This window comes from Phascolarctos cinereus, unplaced genomic scaffold (assembly GCF_003287225.1).
Source record: "Phascolarctos cinereus isolate Bilbo 61053 unplaced genomic scaffold, phaCin_HiC Scaffold_726;HRSCAF=1367, whole genome shotgun sequence".
In the NCBI taxonomy this organism is placed as follows: domain Eukaryota; kingdom Metazoa; phylum Chordata; class Mammalia; order Diprotodontia; family Phascolarctidae; genus Phascolarctos; species Phascolarctos cinereus.
In genome coordinates, this window is record NW_027556098.1 from 30,907,016 (window position 1) to 30,926,493 (window position 19,478).

The 19,478-nt window shown below is 37.0% G+C and overlaps 1 protein-coding gene across 2 annotated transcripts in view; it reads right to left on the reverse strand.

Moving 5' to 3' along the window:
• Positions 1 to 19,478, reverse strand: part of GABRA5 (gamma-aminobutyric acid type A receptor subunit alpha5) — a 109,425-nt gene that overhangs the window by 11,005 nt on the left and 78,942 nt on the right. For both annotated transcript variants that reach the window (XM_020992905.1, XM_020992904.2), the window contains exon 7: positions 6,330 to 6,473. In XM_020992905.1, coding sequence (XP_020848564.1) covers positions 6,330 to 6,473 — 144 coding nt within the window. The remainder of the gene's footprint in view (positions 1 to 6,329; positions 6,474 to 19,478) is intronic.

Consider the following 19,478-nt stretch of genomic DNA (forward strand, 5'->3'; position numbering starts at 1 on the left):
ATCACAGAAATATAGATTGTAAAGACGGGAACTTTTTTTTGATGTTTTGAGGGCTTTCAGAAAATAAGCACAGAACTATTAAATAATCAGATTAGTCTTTAAAAAAACAATTTGGTATTATATAAGAAAAGTTACTAAATTATTCACATCTTTTGACCAGAGATTCTTATACTAGACTTGTATTCTAGGTCAGAGATTCTATACACATATGAATACACATATGTGTTTAAGCATGTATATGTATGTATACACATCTGTATGTTATAAATTTGTCATTCATTGCTGAGTATAACACACCCATGTGTGGATGTGTTTATATATGTGTGTATATGTATGTGCATGTGTATGTGTGTGTGTGTGATAGACCCTTTTGGAAGACTGGTGAAGTCTTATCAGAATAATGTTTTAAATGCATAAAATGAAATATATAGGATTACAAAGGAAACCAGTTACATTGGAAAAACATATCAATTTCTTTAAGTTGACAAAACTTTAAGAACTCCTGCTCTATGGAGTTTAATGACAGTGAGAAAAGACACAAATTGTTTATATAAATTGCTTACATCAGTATTATTTATAATAATAATAAGCAGGAAGCAATGGGGTTAATGTTTGGAGAATGGCTAAATGAATTTATGTATAAAAATAATGACATATTATATGGCATATTATTGTGACATAGGCAACGAGGAAAATAAAGAAAATAGGAGACAGCAATAGGGGAAGACTTGAATGAAAAGATATAGACTGTAGAAAGCATAAGAAAAATATACACAAAGGCTCCAACAACACATATAAAGACAGCATTATAGGGCAATAAAATTCATGTCATATACATTGGACGATGTTGATACTAAGCTATTTAAGTTAAAACATTCATCCTTTCTGTTTCTTGGCACATAGTAAGTGCTTAAGAAATACTTGTTGAATTCCAAAGGACCAGTAATGAAAAATGCTATCCAACTCCAGATGATGAAACCTGAATGCAAGTTGAAGCGTACTTTTTTATTTTATTTTTCTTGGGGTTTTTTGTTTGTTTTCTTTCACAACATGACTAGTAGGGAAATATTTTTTGTATGACCTCACATGTATAATCTATATCAAATTGCTTGCATTCTCGAGGAGTGTATGAGAGACAAAAAGGAGGGACAGAATTTGGAACTGAAAATTTTTTAAACTTAGTGTTAAAAAATTTATATGTAATTGGGAAGCATTTAACAAAGTAAATAAAATGCATTAAAATAAATGCTTCTTAATTGGCTCACTGTTACTATTGATACATTACAAAAATAGAAAATGACATGTACTTTAAGTCACAATCACTCATAGGGAGGTTTGCTTAATTGTGAGAATACACTGGAGTGAATTTTTGTTTAAGTGTTTTTCTTTTTGAGTATTTATTGGAAAATGTCAGTTTTGTCCAAACAACATTCATTCATTTAAAAAAAAATAGAAAAGAGTTAGTTGGAGGAGAGAGGAGAATAAATGGAATTTCTTAGACCATATTTCCCAAGTGACCCTGATTACCAGCTTCTGGAGAGCTTGATGAAGACCACCAAATCCATTGCTGAATGAGGCTTTCTCTGAGTAAAATCGGATTTCTGCTTTTTACTAATCCCTGGTTACAATCTGTGTCTTGCCCTCTGAGCCATCGAGCCTGCAATCAGAATACAGACTGCCCAGATGTAATGAAGTACATCACACAAAATGATGTATATGAATGTTCCCTCTTTTATTAGCCTAAATCCAAAGACAAGAAACTGGATTTGGGTCTAAGGGTGGTAAGCACAAAAACTGAATGCAAATTTTCAAGGACCCGACCTAAAATTCCAGTATTCTTCCCTAAGGTGGAAGAAGAGGAAGAAGAAGAAAATAGAAGCAAAAACAGTCTTCAAGAGGAGAGATTCCTTATTGTCAGTGGAGGTGGGGATCTGTTTCCTCCCTCTTCTGCTTCTAGTAAAGTTTCCTTGGAGATGCACCAATATCTTCTCTGGATCTTCTTTGTTTTGTGGAATGCAAAAGGTGAACTGCCATTCATTGCTGACAACAATGCTGTCCTCATGGTGAACTGGTAAGGAAGGGGATTCACGGATACTTAAGGGATGGTGGGTACAATCATTTATACTTAGCTGTCAGAGGGGTTCAATTTTCATATTTGTTACAACTTTACCAGAGTACCGGGAGGTGTGTGTTTTAGTACTGGAGTTGTGGAGGGGAGATGGCTAAAGAAAGAATGAGACACATAATAGAAAGGTAGGGAAGCCAGTATGTATTTTTCAGGAGATGTTTTCAGTTAGGAACCGATGTGAGTGAAGACCAATTATATGAATGTCTAGGAAAGATGTTTGTGCTCTAACGCCATTCACAAATGGATTCTTAATAAAAGGAAGTGATGAAAATGTTTGGTCAAGTGAGACAGTGGGGCTTAGTGGAAAAAGCCATAGATTCAGAGCCTGAAGACTTGAATTTTAATATTAACTGTGTAACTTATTATAATTATGTACTTAAGTTAATCATTTAACTCATCTGAACCTCAGTTCCTGATTTGTGAAATAAAGCATTTGGATTAGATGTTATCTAACATCTCTTTCAACTTTAGATTCCTAAAGATTTTTTTTTCCCTTGGAGGGTGGAGGGAAGAGGAAGAAGATTTTTCTCACTTTTTTCCCCCGATTGCTTTGATATCATAGTCACAGATGCATTACTTTAATTAGCAAATAGAGTATACCCTCTCTGCTGGACATGTTGATCTACAATATTGTAGCCAAAGTGATCTTGGTTGTGTCCTTGCGCTGATAACATCATAGAATCTTTGAATTCTGTAGTTCAACCCCCTCAGATTAATGACAAGAAAGGTAAGGCCCAGAAAGATAATGTGTTAAAGGTAGGATTTGAGTATGAGTCTTCCTAATTCTAGGGTCAACACTCTCTTATGTCATGCTGCCTAAAAGTATCTATTTCAGATCCCTGCTTTGCCAATAATTAACTATGTAACCTTGGGTAAATCACTTAAATTCCTGAAGTCTCTTCTATTTTAAAATCTCTTCTCCTTCACCTAAAATCCTTCTCTGATGTTTTATAATAGAAATTGCTTAGTTACTTAAATTTAGTTTTGAAGGCGGTCTTAAAGCAGTGACGTGCCTTGCTTCAAATCCCACAATGGGGAGAGCCATATCTAACACCCTTATCCCCTAAATCAAAACTCAGTCCCTTTCCCAGGATGCTCTGCTGTCACTTTTCTAATGCATTTGAGAGGAAAAAGAAATTTAGTAAAAGATCAATCTGGTTAAACTTGATAAAAAAGAGGTTATATAGGTACAGGTTGTGAAGTTATGTGATTTTACAGGAGAGAAATAGGGTCATACATAGGGTTGGGAGTAGAAAGAATAAAAGATAATGAAAAGTGTGTGTTTGGGAGATGGATGGGGTAATGTGCTTGATATAGTATCACTAATATTGAGAAGTGAAGTAGAACACCAAGCTGCTAATTGATAGGGGGGGATAAAATCATCTCGCTATTAAAAAAAAAAGTTACATTTTTATTTCATGGTTATTTCACTTCCTCATTTCTGATGAAAATATATTTCCTTCTTTTCTCTCACCTTCAAGTTACTATCCTCCTCAAATAATGAAACTGCTACTATAGGTTTACTTATACTTCCCTTGACTACCTAACAAGCAAGTTCTTGTTGGTAGGTGACCTACAAACTGGAAAGGAAAGTATTATTTTATCCATGGACATAAAGGGAGCGTACACATATTGGTCATTCACCTTTAAAAAATCAAGCCTCTGCTCTAAACATAGGACTTTCTCCATCATCCAATTCCCTTTCTCTTCCCCTACTCCTTTCAAAGTAGAACAGTGGAAATATAATAATAATAATAACAATAATAGGGGATATGGCCTGAATCTGTGACTTCATTGATATAGGGAATGCCCAGGTAAGGAAAATCTCTCTACCAGAGCAGGTTGGCAGCTTTCCTTGAATTAAAAAATAAATAAATAAATAAATATACCGTCAGAGAGACTAAATTACTTTTCTAGGGTCATAAAGGCAGTATGTGTCAGAGGAAAGATTTGAACCCATGTCTTCTTAGATAGCTCTCTATCTAGTGCTGGCTCTGTCAAAAATAATAAATACTACACTTTTGTGGTCCTTTTAAAAAAATTCGTCAAGCGTTTTATGTGCACTATTTCATTTGAGTCTTAGAATTGTTGTATGAAGTATGCCTTATTTTCCAGATGAGGAAAATAAGACTTGGAGAAGTTAAGTGCCCTGTTTCTGGTCACTCACCTAATAAATGGTGGAGGTAGGATTTGAACATGAGTTATCCTGATTCTAGGGCCAGCATTCTATCTCATATGTCATGCTGCTTAAGAGCGTACAATTCGAATCCTTGCTTTGCCACTAATTAACTGTGTAACCCTGGGTAAATCACTTAAAAGTCTTTGGACCTCAGTTTCTTCATCATAAAAATGAAAGGCTTGGACCAAATGATTGCTGAAGTCCTTTCCATCTTAAAATCTCTGTTCCTTCACCTGCAAGCCCTCTCTGATCGTTTCTAACAGAAATTGCTTATTTACATTTAATTTTAAAGGCAGTCTCAAAGACACACATGTTCAGTGACCAGGAAGGCTGTGTTTGGTCACAGATCGTTGGAAATATTAGAGAATTTGTGACCTTTTACCTACCATTGATCTCTGTTCTCTTTTGTTATAATCTTATGCCTGTTGTGATTAACAACTTTTCATGTAACTTATAGGTTACTGTTGTTTGACAAATGGCATAGGTAACAACTTTCCTTCCATAAATTAACACATTATCTTGCCCCATTCTTCTAATAATGTACCCATTCCTATTGATGGCACCATCACCAGACATCTAGGATGCAAGGCTCTGAATCAGTCTTGAATTTTTACCTCTTACCATAATCTCTCAATATTCAGTCATTGCCAAATTCTGTCAATTCCATCTCATTATGTCCCCCACTTTTATAACCACAGTGCTATCTCAGGTCCACATAATGCCCTCCCTAGACTTTTATAATAAAATATTTTTTGAAAAACAAATGTCTTAGAAATAACTTTAAACATCAACATAAAGAATAATAATTGCTGAAAAATTATTTCCATTTGAATTAATTGGAGACATATTCATGTTTTTTTCAGTTCCTTCCCTTATGTCAGCATCATCATTCTTGGTTCATTCATTGTTATTCACTTTCTATAATATCCTCTTAACTAATCCTCTGTCTCTACTATCTTCCTTCTACAAATCAAATTTCACACAAAAGTAAATAAACAAAAATTATTTCTAAAACACAAGTATGATCAATTAACTGATTTAAAAAAAAAATCCTTGTTAAAAAATCTTAATGGGCTCCCCATTTTCATCGGGATAAAATAATAGCTTATTAGCAAGGCATTCAACATATTCCATAATATAGCTCCAGGTTACTTTTCCAAACTTTTTTCATAGCAATCACTTTCATTTTTTTAATGAAACATCCAAACTGATCTACTTACAATTCAGTCTTTTCCTATACATGCAGCCCCAGGTGGCTCTGTGAATACCATCCCTATGCCATATCACCCCTTAACAAACCTTCTAGGGTACCCTGTCCTTCATAAAGTATTCCCTGATCTTCCCTATTGAATAAATCTTTCCCTTCCTAAAACCCTTAGGCCATTCTGACTCTTCCTCAACTCTTAACAGCAAAGCAGCCCACTGGCCTTATGCCACTACCCCCACATTCTCCCTGACAAAGCAGGGCTGGCCCTAAATCTCCTCTTCATCATTAAAATCCTATGCCAATCAGTGTGCAACTATTCACATTCCAGACTGATATTTCATTGTTTCCTGTGATCCTGCTATACATGGTACCTTGGTTTCCTTCTGCATAGAACAGGAATCTTGAAAGTCAGTGCATTCTTACTGGCCAATATGTTCTTACATCTAGCCTTTCTGCTTTCACTAGCTTGGTTTTGTCTAACAAATCAATGTCATGTAGTTCAAACATGGGTTGTGCAGACTTTCTCCTGATATCCTCCATTAAAAGGGGAAACGAGCTCTGAAGGATAGTAAGTCAGAAATATTTCCTAGGCCTAAGCAGACTAGTGAGCATGTGTCTCAGTCTGTATGTCTTAAAAATAATTGCTAGTCTATGAGCCATATTCTCCTGCAATGATTCCATATGTTTGCTCTCTATTTCTATTATAAAGGAATGTAGATCCTGTAAGAAAAGCAGATCCTACAAGAAGGACTGAAAAGTATTATGATATTTTATCCTGAAATTAATTTTAATGCAAATAGTGTTTTTTATCATACCTGTGCTGGTACTGATGTTTTCTGTTCCCACAGTTTGCCCCATCAGATGATATTGATTTAAGCGGGATCCATCTTCTGCTACCACCACAGATTTAGCAGTGCCATTGGTCCAGATGTAAATCACTTCAGAATTAGGGTATGCATCTATAAAAAATAGTCAAAAGTGACAGTTTAAAAGATAGTTTAAATTTCCTGTTGAGCAGAACCTAGGGTATTTTAGCAACAAATAAGAATAATTATATGAGTCATCAGGTCTAGTTCTGAAGTTATTAGGTCAAAGCCCTGTGATTTAATAAGTGTGTAGAGGGGTCAGAATGGACCAGATGCCGATTTATAATCCTTTAGTATCCTTATAGTTTAGATAGATTAGAGTACTCAGAAACCGGTGCTTTCTGATGACCTTATAAAGATATTATCATGGTGTTTATTCATTTATATATCCATCTATCTATCTATCCATCTATCTATCTATCTATCTATCTATCTATCTATCTGTCTGTCTGTCTGTCTTCTGTCTGTCTGTCTGTCTATCCATCCATCCATCCACCCATCTGTCTATCTATCTTGGTACAATTAGGTCCATTTATGAAAACATTAAATTTAGAGGTTTAGAATCTTCTATTCTAATTCCAGATTCTTTGTGTCACTTTAGGGTAATCATTTGGCTCCCTCATTATTCACAAAATAATGAAATCAGACAATGTTAGATTTGAAAGTGACCTTAGTGATCATCTAATTTAACCCTTGTGCCTTTTTTACAGATGAGGAAACTGAAGCATAAAGGATAGCAGTCCATGGTCATATAGCTAGTATTAGCAGCAGAGTTAAGATTTTAATCCAAGCCTTCTGTCTTAAAGTTTAGGGCTCTTTATACTTCATTTGTGAATAGAAATAAGAATATACCACATAAGCTAGATTCCGAATCAACATAAGGACAGCTATGAAAAAACTTTTAATAACTCTAAAAGAAAGCCACTCTACTGTTTATATGTATCACAAAACATCCTATATCCAAACTGAATGGGACCAAATGTTGTCCTGATATGTGACATTCTAAAGGAATGTTTGAGGACCTGTCCCTTTTATGAGATCTAGGCTGACAACATTTTACACAATGTCATGGTTTCCAGTTGTATAAGCTGACATTGCAATTTCTCCCGAAGCTATATGGCTAAAAGGTGGTAAGCCTTATTCTCTGATAGAGAAACAGGAGAAAGTCCCTTTGTGCAAAATAACTGCATTTGCAAAATGGCCCAGTTACTCAAGATAGGCAGGAAACATATAAATGAGGTTATAGGGCACAAAAATGTAGAAATTTTATTGTTACGTACTTTTCTCTACATTAAACCTTTCTGTGTGTCAGGGATTTAAGAGCACTAATGTGAGACTGCTGTACTCCCACTAAACCATTTTGTTCTTAGGTAGGACAAATTGTAACGTAAGACGGTATGCATTTACATATTCCAAAACATAACTGGTACTTCAGACCTAGAGGTGAATAGGGGAATGTACCCAAGGGGGTGGTGTGATAAAGAGGTGCTGTAGAAGCCCTGAGGAACATGCCTGGTTAATGAGCTAAAGAAATCTGACAACTTTAGAGCTCCACTCAAAGGCACAAACTGTGACTTTGCTCTTGAGGAGAATGGAAAGTACATAATGCCTCATGCATTTTAAAAAAATTATGGTGACGATGCCAATTATCTTTGTTAAGAGGTTCTGTGAAACCCAGGAGACTTTTGTCACTTCCAATTGAGTTCTTTTATGAAATAGTGGTGGTCTAATGTTACTCTGGTAGGCTAGAGGTCATGCCTTTGAATGTTGCATTTGCCAACACATTATAAAGGTTCAATAACTTTTCAGAGATGATTGTTAAAATGGTCTCCAGTAAATTGTTCTTCCCCTAAAGGCCTTTTTTTGTAAAACAAACAGAAAAAATACAAAAGTACGAAAGGACTTTTACAAGCTTGTTTGCCGGGTTGTCAGGGTTCATTTTTAGAGATGATTAATAGTGTTCTAGGAAGGTTATACCGTTATCAACAATACATCCAGGTCAGTACTAGAGAATTTTCCTAGGATTTTTGTTTTTGGATAGATACTGTATCCAATGGCATTAGGGTTGATTGGCCCAGTTGATTGAATTATGATGTTAATGAATAAAATATAGATTGAACCAAAAGTTAATATAATTAGCATCACTATGGAAATTTATGTTCCCTGACTAATACACTCCACCCTGATTCTTAGCTAGCCATATTAGAATACACGCCAGAGTCACAAAGAAACCCAGGTAATAGTATGAACATTACTGGAAAAATGTTATCAAATGCATGGACTGCTTAAAATGAAAGGAAGTCAATAAACTGTTTTCCAACATGTTATATTGAATCTGCACCCATTAGAATGTGAGCTCTATGAGGGGAAGAACTCTTCTCCCCCACCTTTATTATATGTCCAGTGATTATCACAGTGCATAGTCCATAATAAGTACTTAATAAATACATAATAATAACTAGCATTTACATTGCACTTTAGGGTTTGTAACGCATTTCAAAAATACTTCTATTCTCACAACAACCCTGGGAGAGATGTCCTAATAAGTGACCGAGGCCAGATTCAAATTCATGTTTTCCTAACTCAAAATCCAACACATAATCCATTGTGCCACCTAGAAGCCTGTTGGAATCAGCTATTATTGATATCATATGTCTTTCAATTATGGAAGATAACAATTATACAAACATAAACACTAAAAGTAACTCCAATGGAATGATACAAACTAGGTATAACTATGCTGCATCACATTCTCAGTGGTGACTTGCACATACCAAGTACCTGAGTATGCTAGGTGGTCTATTTGATAGAGAACCAGAACTGGACTCAGAAAGACTTGAGTTCAAATCCTACCTTAGATGCTAGCTGTGTGACCCTGCAGAAGTCATTTAATATTTATTTGCCTCAGTTTCCTCATCTGTAAAATGGGAATAATATTAAAATACACCAAATAGGATTGTTGTGCGGATCAGAGATAATACATAGAAAGTTCTTTGCAAAACTTGAGTAATATGTTTTGGGCATCATCATCATCACCATCATCATTATATATGACTAGAAAATAGGGGGGGTGTTGGTCATCCAGCAAGACTGAAAGACAATAAGTGGGCAGCCTAATTACTAAAACAATGCTATGTAGATAGTAAAATATCCTGATGAAGACCTTGCCTTGGAAAGAGGACAATACTCATACAGCACAAGAAGTCACAGAGGGATTGTTTTCTGCAGAGGTAAAGGGAGTACACACAGATGAAACTACAAAGCCATCCAAGTGTCACAATATCAAGGAGAAGGCATTTTTAACTTGATTGGTAAAGGCTCTCATCCATCAATTACAAGGCTATTTTGGAGCCCATGAATATCCCTCTCTGAAGAATTAATTAGAATGATGTTTAATAATGGTTAAATTAATTCGACATATACATCCATGTCACATTGCTCTTGAGCACTGCATTTTATTTTTTGCCATATGCAGGGGAAAAGGTACCTGAAAACAAATATCTTAACTATTGCATATCTGAAGAGGGTAGGTTCTCATTACAGAGAATAATAGTGTCACAAATGCCTCAGTACAATACACTGGCATTACTTGATCATTAAAATTAAAGTTGCTGTAAGGCTTTGTTTTTCTATTTTATTAAGATATGATGTCTCCATCCCAGCTTACTGGGGTGGATCCATAGACCCCTCCTCCAGTCACCCCAGACTACTTGGCCACTCTTGGATTCCTTCCACAGTCTTTCTGTATATAAGATTCATCTTGTCTCCATTAAGATGCTCAGATTCTTAAGATCTTGCCCACGCATTAGCGATGCAATTGATTAGATTCCTTAAGAGTCTGGCCAATATGGAAGATTCTTTAAATCTTACCCACCCCTAATCGATGTTCTAATAAACCTTGTCTTTGGCTGAAAAAAAAAAGATATGATGTCTCAACATCTCAGGTTTCTGACAAATATGTTTCACTGTCAAGCAAAGTTGGTGCCCTTTGGATCTAAGAACATCATAGGTCGTTTTCCCTTTATTTTTTTAATTGAACCCATGACATCATTGGTATACAGAAGTATCTACCTATGCTGACTGATACCACCTGTGTAACTTACATTCCTTTACTGTTGCCTGAGGCATCAACAGGTCAAATTACTTTTTCCAAGGTCACATAGCCAGCAGGGGTCAGAGGCATAATTTGAAACCTGGCATTCTTGATTCTGAGGCCAACTCCCTATCCTAATAGGGATATATATATATATATATATATATATATATATATATATATATATATATATATATATATATACAGAGAGAGAGAGAGAGAGAGAGAGAGAATCAGCCTGCCTCTGAGAGTCTCTGAAAACCAGCGCCCTCAGTAGGAATTATTAGTCTTTAAGAGGTACACTGTGCTAGGTGGCACAGTGGATAGAGCACCAGCCCTGGAATCAGGAGGACCTGAGTTCAAATCCAAACTTAGACATGTAACATTCACTAGCTGTATAACTCTGGGCAAGTCACTTAACCCCAATTGCCTCACCTCCCAAAACAAAAGTTATAGAAGCTGTCTTTGGTATTGGATCCTGATAGATTTTCTGAATCCTGGTTTCACAATCATCACTGTAATTTCTTTGTGAAATGTCACAAGAGATGGCTTGCCAAGTCAGAGATAAATGACACTGGATACTCCTGAGCAAGGTTTGTGTCCTTTCCACTTTATGTAAATTTTCAGCACTCTGAATAATGTAAGGCAATGATGTAGAGATATGGATAGTTTCCTGTCTAAAATAAATGTACCAAATTCTATTCAAAGACATTAATAAGAGCTGGGACAGCAGGTGATAATGAAGCCATGCTGCTTCTGTATGGCTAAAGATGAGCTCCTTCAGCTCTTAGGTTTTTTTTTCTTGACCTGATGAATGACCCATGTGGTCATGCTTCTGTGACCCTGTCCACCTGCTGTCCTATGTTGCTTCTCTTCTCAGATCATCTGCTCAATAACATTGACACTCAATGGAACCTATTTTAGAACTACTCCTGTGAAACAGGCCAATCCTAAATAGCAGTCATTTGTATTCACAGAATGCCTTTCAGCCAGAGACAGACTTCCCTACAAATAGGGAAAGCATTAAAGCATTAGGTGCTGTAAAATTCTTCCCCCATTTCTGCAGAAATCAGACAGGGAATCAATCTAACCTGTTGGCAAAAATCTGACTGAACATGTGGCTTCCACTGGAGTCCCAGAAGGTATATGAGGGAAAGGAAATACATTTCAGAGATGGGAAGAGAATTTAAACCCAAGGGCTATCGATCAAAGCTCCTCTATAGATCTGAGCAGCCACTTTATAGACCTCAGCAACTATTTGGAGCTCTAGGGAAAATGCATTCCTTCTGAGGCAAATAGTGGCCAACACCATCTTTAATTAAAAGCAAACCACCCATCTACAGCCAGCCAGGATCTAAGCATTGAAAATGGAGGGAGTAGGGGAAGAGTGGGTCATCATGTTTGTTGCCTTCTGAAATGCAGTGGGGGTGTGGGGAACAGAAATATTGTATATGGTTCTGTCTCTCTATTTCTCCAACAAAAAAATAAAGCAAGTTTAATGAAAGGAGGGGAAGAAGGTTGTCTAGGGAGGCAGAGAATGAAAAAAATAAAGCTTTTTACATGCCCAAAAGTTCTTCCTTTATCCATTTCATTTTCTATAGGTGTATACAGGTACCTTCTTTCTGATTTGACACCTTAAATTACAACATAAAACACAGATAATCAAAGCAGAACACCTCTCCTATTCACCTTGCTCTTTATTGCACTGACATGTCTAGTTGACTGAGTTTGCCCCTTATTATTCTAGTCTATCAGTTCTCTTTTTGGTTCCCCTGGTCTGCTCCCTACAAATCTGGAATTTCAGGACAGTGATTCAAAGGATACTCTTGCTTGAACTCCAAATTTCCTAATCTCCTTAACCTGTTGGACATACCTTCCAATCTTCAACATTGAGTAAATCTCTCCTTCACCTTCTATCCCACCCCATTCCTAAGATGGAAAATATTTCTTAACAAAGAATGTAATTGCCACTTAATTTCATTACAAATTCTATCTAACCTTAGCAGGACCTTCAATACTATTCAAAAATGCTTTAATTCTAGGGGCAGAGCCAAGATGGTGGAGTAAAGGCAAGGACTCACCTGAGCTCTCCTCCAAACCCTCCCAAATACCTTTAAAAATTACTCTAAACAAATTCTAGAGCAGCAGAACCCACAAAAATACACAGTGAGAAAAATTTCCAGCACATAACAACCAGGAAGGTCAACAGGAAAGGTCTATTGCACCAGGCTGAGAAAGGACCACAGTGTAGCCGGTATCTGTCCGGGTGCCAGAAAAGCCAGAACAGGCCTCAGGGAACTGAATCACTGTAGTGATATCTAGACTTCTCAGCCCACAGATGACAAAGACAACATAGAAAGTCAGCAGGAAAGGTCTGCCAGACGTGGGTGATAGAGGAGTGCAGTCTAGTGCAGGCTGTGCTAACACAGCACCAGCACCAGCAAACCAAGGAGCAGCCCTTGGGAGTGATGTAATGAGCAGTGGCAATGGCTGCTTCTGGAGCTCTCTGCCCACAGACAGTAATGATATTGAACAACTGGTCAGAAGGATATTACAGGGGTCTCTCTGCTAGCACTAAGGCAGGACTCTGTTGCTTTACCCATACTTGGATCTGGGTGGCAGAGCTGGGGCGAGGAGGAGCACTAGCATAGCAGAGCTTCTGGCAGTGGTGAAGAGGGAACCCTCCTCACAGTTCCAACACAGAAAAGAGTACTTGTGGTCACTCACAGACCAGAGCCCAGGCCAGGAAAGGAGAAAACATCTCTCCTTATATCATACCACCTTGGAAGAACTGAAAATTGTCCCCAGAAGTATCTCTGAAAACAGCTGCACAAAACCCCCAAAGCTTGGGACAGTACACCCTCCACACTGGAAGCAGAGCTGTACCTTAAAAAAGAGCTAAAAAGTCAAGTAATAGGCTAGGAACATGAGCAAACAATGGGGAAAAAAACTCAGACTATAGAAACTTACTTTGGTGACAAGGAAGATCAAAACATACACTCAGAAAAAAGACAACAAAGTCAAAGCTCCTACATCCAAAACCTCCAAGAAAAATATGAATTATTCGCAGGCTGTGGAGGAATGCAACAAGGATTTTGAGAAACAAGTAAGGAAAGTAGAGGAAAAACTGGGAAGAGAAATGGAAGTGATGCAAGAAAATCATGAAAAACGAATCATCAGCTTGCTAAAGGAGACCCAAAAAAATACTGAAGAAAATAACACCTTAAAAACAGACAACCCAAACTGCAAAAGAGGTCCAAAAAGCCAAGGAGGAGAAGAAGGCCTTAAAAAGCACAATTGGCCAAATAGAAAAGGAGGTCCAAAAGTTCACTGAAGAAAATAATTCCTTAAATATTAGAACGGAGCAAATGGAAGTTAATGACTGTATGAGAAATTAAGAAACTATAAAACAAAACCAAAAGAATGAAAAAAATAGAAGACAATGTGAAATATCTCATTGGAAAAACAACTGACCTGGAAAATGGATCCAGGAGTGATAATTTAAAAATTATTGGACTACCTGAAAGCCATGATCAAAAAAAGAGCCGAGACATCATCTTTCAAGAAATTATCAAGGAAAACTGCCCTGATATCTTAGAACCAGAGGGTAAAATAGAAATTGAAAAAATCCACCAATCACCTCCTGAATGAGATCCCAAAATGAAAACTCACGAGAATATTGTAGCCAAATTCCAGAGTTCCCAGGTCAAGGAGAAAATATTTCAAGCAGCCAGAAAGAAACAATTCAAGTATTGTGGAACCACAGTTAGGATAGCATAAGATTTAGCAGCTTCTACATTAAAGTGTTGGAGGGCTTGCAATATGATATTCTGGAGGTCAAAGGAGCTAGGATTAAAACCAAGGATCATCTACCCAGTAAAACTGAGTTTAATCCATGAGGGGGGAAATGGATATTCAATGAGGTAGAGGGATTTAATGCATTCTTGAGAAAAGATCAGAGCTAAATAAAAAAGTTGACTTTCAAATACAACACTCAAGAGAAGCATGAAAAAGTAAACAGGAAAGAGGAATCATAAGGGACTTATTAAAGTTAAACTGTTTATATTCCTACATGGGAAGATGATATTTGTAACTCATAAGACCTTTTTCATTATTAGGGTATCTAGAAGGAGTATATAGAGACAGAAGGCACAGGTGTGAGTTGAATATGAAGGGATGACATCTAAAAAATAAAATTAAGTGGTGAGAAAAGAATGTACTATGAGAAAGAGAAAGGGACAGCTAGAATGGGATAAATTATGTCACATAAATGAGGCAAGAAAAAGCTTTTGCAGTGGAAGGGAAGAGGAGGGAGGTGAGGGGCTGTGAGCGAACCTTACTCTCATCAGAATTGGTTTAAAGAGGGACTAACGTGCACACTCAGTTGGGTATAGATATCTATCTTACCTTTCAGGAAAGTAAGGGAGAAAGGGATAAAAGAAAGGGGAGGATGATAGAAGAAAGGGCAGATTGGGGGGGGCGACTAATCAGAAGCAACCACTTTTGAGGAGGGACAGGGTGAAAGAAGAGAATAGAATAAATGGGGGGTGGGATAGGATGGAGGGAAATACAGTCTTTCACAACATGACTATCATGGAAGTGTTTTGTATGACCACACATGTATAACTATATCTAATTGCTTGCCTTCTCAGTGAGGGGAGGGGTTTGGGAGGGAGGGAGAAAAATAATTTCTAACTCCAAGTTTTAAACACGAATGTTTAAAATTGTTTTTTACATGTAACTGGGAAAAATAAAATACCAAATTGAAAAAATACCCCCCAAAAAAAAGATAGGACAAAGCCCATTGTTTTCAGGATATGGGAAGTCTGGCAATTACCAAATCTCATTCTAATGCTTTTTCATTGTATTATGGAGGTGGCTGGGTTGTTCAAGCCTATGCAAGAGGAGTAGAGCTATGTTCTCTAAGATGGAGCAGCATTGATTTTGGGGCTGAAAATGGGTTATATCTTTTCTTCTAGGAGCAGCCTAAAATAGGTCATCACTGGAGGACTAGATACCAATTACAAAGTTTTTGGTCACAGCAACTGATGAAAGTATAGAGGGGGCTATAGTATGCATCAACCATGGGAAGACTGTATATTTCACAGCCCCTTGAGGGTACAAGTAGAGGGATTTAATCTTGGTAAGGAAAAGGATAATAATAATAATAATAATAACTGACATTTACATAGTGCTTTCAAGTTTGCAAAGTGTTTTACATGTGTTTTCTCCTTTGATAAGGATGGTCCCTCCTCTGAGACAGAAAATGAGGAGAGGATAGGTAAAGATAGGGAAAAGTTTTGAAGCAGAAAACTCCCATTGGATGAAATCCATCCCAATAAGGAAAGTTAGGAGACTAGATCATCCTCTGAGAGTGAGATCAGGAAGGAGGTTTTAACCTTTAGGGATATCTGCGAGAGAGAGTTTTATTAGAAGGGCAGCTGGGTACTGTAGAAAGTATAATGACTTTGAGGTAAAGGACCTAGGTTCAAGTTCTATCCCCACCTTATTATATGGGTGAGCTTGGTAAAGTCTTTTACTCTCTTTAAGCCTTAGTTTCTTCAACTGTATATGAAATGTAAATGAAATGGTTGGCATGTTACAATGGAAAGAGTGATTGATACAGAGTCTTACAAAATGTATTCAAATTATAATCCTGCTGTTTACTACCCATGTGACCTTGAGCAAGTCATATAACCTTCCTCCAGAAAGGTCTCACCTTCCTCATCTATAAAATGAGAGTGATAGGACCAATAACTTCTAAGATTCCCTCCAACCTCATTCTCCCATCATGGATTAGGCTAGATTTTTCCTAAAACATGACAAAGTTGGGATTTAGCTGGCTGAGAGGTAGGCAAATCTCAAGTCCTGCCACTCTTGCTGCAGCTTCTTGGGAGCCTTTGGCTGTGTTTCCTTGGTCACAAGAGCAATCAAAATCCCATCTATGTGGTACCCATCTAAAGTGGTGGGTCAGGCCCCAGGGAGTCATGAAGAGAACTGAGTCCTGAGACATCCATCACATCAAAATTATAGTTAGAACCTTATATCTATCAATATCTTTCAGCTCAGTAGTCTTCTTGTCTGGTTGCTAGCAAAACCCTCCGTTTTGCCTCTAAACTACCTAAAAACCCATTCATGTCACCTGGAATCATAGATGAATGAGTCAAGAACCCATTACCATGCCATCATCCTAAAACATCTCTGCCCTACTCCACTATAGCTCATCCTCCCCTCTATGGATTTTTTCTTCCACTATCAACCCTGGAAACTTCATCCTATTGTCAAAAAAACTCCCCTTTAGTCCTTAGTTTCCTTCTCTTACATGCCTTCTCACTCTTAGAGTTATATCTTTTTTCCCTGAGTAGGATACAGCCTTTACCACCCTTACTGCTGCTGGAGATTCCTCTCAATCTCCTTGACTAAAAAGAAAAGATAAGACAGAATATTTGTTGCCCTATATATACATTTCTAGTCCCTTAATCTACCACCTTAATTCAATAACCTCTCTTGCTTTGAATTTCATTTCCATTGAGTCCCATAACCTATTCCACTCTTGATTTTGTCACAAAACTACGTTAAACTCAACTGTCTTATAGTTTAAATATTATATTTTCTTTCTTTCAAAAAACAGGAAAGAGGAGGCATCTGGCTCTCAAACTGTACAGTCTTTCAAATACTACTTGTGAGTTACTCGGCAATCATACCTACAAGTTTTGTTTTGTTTTATTTTTCAGTACTGCAGGATATAATTTCTTCTTTGCCTGATGACTTCAACCTTCGCATATTCATCACTTTCCCCTAAAACACACAATTTCCCTATTTCTGTTGATGTAAAATCCTTGGTTTGACTTTTACAAGCACCCATAACAGTCTGGCCTCTTCCTATTTTTCCAGTCTTCTTATACCTTACTCCTCTCCAAATGTTCTGTAATCCAGTAACACTGGCCTCATTGTTATTCCTTTCAAAAGAGACTCCATCTCCCAGCTCCAAGCATTTTTACTGGCTGTCCTCAGTACTTGGAACTCTATCTACCCTCGTCTCTGTCTCCTAGATTCCCTAGCTTCCTTTAAGTACTATCCCACCTTCTGCAGAAAGCACTTTCCACTCCTCTTTAATCTTAGTGCCTTCCTTCTGAGACTACTACCAATTTATATATATATCTATCTATATATATAGATATATAGATAGATATATATATATCTATATCTGTATCTATATCTATATATATATACACACACACATGTGAATACATGTGTAAATGTACAATCACACATACACATGTAAAATTAATGTTTATATGTGCAATCATGTATACATGTGTTTTATTTGTATAAGATTGTCTGCATTTTGTCTCCCTATTAGATTGTTAGCTCCTTGATGGAAGGGATTTTTTTTTTCTATTTTGTATCCCCAGTGCTTAGCACAGTGCCTGAAGCATAATAGCATTTAAAAAATGCTAGTTGCCTGCCTGACTATTAATGATATTTAATGACCATTTCAGATTTTCAGTCTTGAAATCATCTTTTCTCCTCTAAATTTTCACAGATCATATCAAATCAATTGCCAATTTCTTTTAATTCTGCCCCCTCAATACATCTCAACCTCGGCCTACTTTCCATTCACATTGCTAACTCCTAGTTCAGCCCCTCAACACCTTTAGCATGGATGACTGTTATCAACTTACTAATTACAAACTGACCTCTCTCCTTGACAATCCATCCCTCAAACTGTCACCAAAGTCATCTAACTAATGTGACAGAGAGGTGAATTCATTCCCTTGCTCCCTTTCTACGGGGCAGCTAGGTGGTTCAGTAGATAGAACACAACTCCTGGAATCAGAAGGACCTGAGTTCCAATTTGACCTCAGAGATTTATTAGCTATATGACCCTGGGCAAATCACTTAAACCTGTTTTACCTCAATTTCCTCTTCTGTAAAATGAGCTGGAGAAGGAAATGGTAAGCCACTCTGGACCCCAAATAAGGCCAAGAAGAGGCAGACGTGACTAAATCATTATAACAACAAGTTCCATATTAAAATAAAGAGAAAATAAAACAAACCCCTCTCCTCCCAAAATGATCACATAGCCTGACTTTCAGTATGTTCCACAATCTGGCTCCAATCTATCTTTTTACTTTTATTTTATACTATTCCTTTTCATTCATTCTAAGATTCAAAAAAAATTGAACTGTACATTATCTGATCTCTTATTCTTCCCTTTCCTGATTTAGCTATTTCCAATGCCTGGAATGAATTGCTCTCACTTCTCTGACTGTTAAAATGCTTGCCTTCCTTCAGTGAGTCTCAGTGCTACAAGGAAGAAATCTGCGATGAAGATTTCTTTCATCAACTAGAGATTATCCTTCAATCTTGAATCACCAATACCACTGTACTTGACCTTTTCAGTGTACTTATTCATATTCTAATTTGTATTATAACTATCCCTTTGCACATCTTATTCTTCCCCTAAGAGTGTAATGTCCCTAAGAGCAGCAATAATATAATTTTTCACTTTTCTTTCATCAGATCCCAGCAAGTCCCTTGCACACAGTAAGTGTTTGATTAATGGTTGTGTAATTGAGCTACTGTCCTATTTCTCTCTATAGAGTGCTCATCATTTGGTGCCTCTAATTCTTCATCATCGACTCATTTCTCAGCCATTTCCAATCTATCTTTGTTGCTCATTACTCTGATGAAAGTGCTCCCTCGAAGGTTATTATTGACTTTCTAATGACCAAAATCTGTAATTTTTAGCACCCATTCTTTCCTTTTAAAACTCTCCATTCTCTTTTAGCTTCTACAACACCACACCTCCTCATTCTTCTAAAGATCTTAATGATACTTCTCTCAATTTTTTCTGTGATTCCTCTTTCCACTTTAATACCATAACTTTAGTCATTCTCTTAAATTTCTATCCTCCCTCATAGTTAAGGAAATGTTGGTATTGTATAAGAGAAAAGGAAAAATATCCGGTTCTTCCCAAAAATGTATAAACAAAAAAGGAA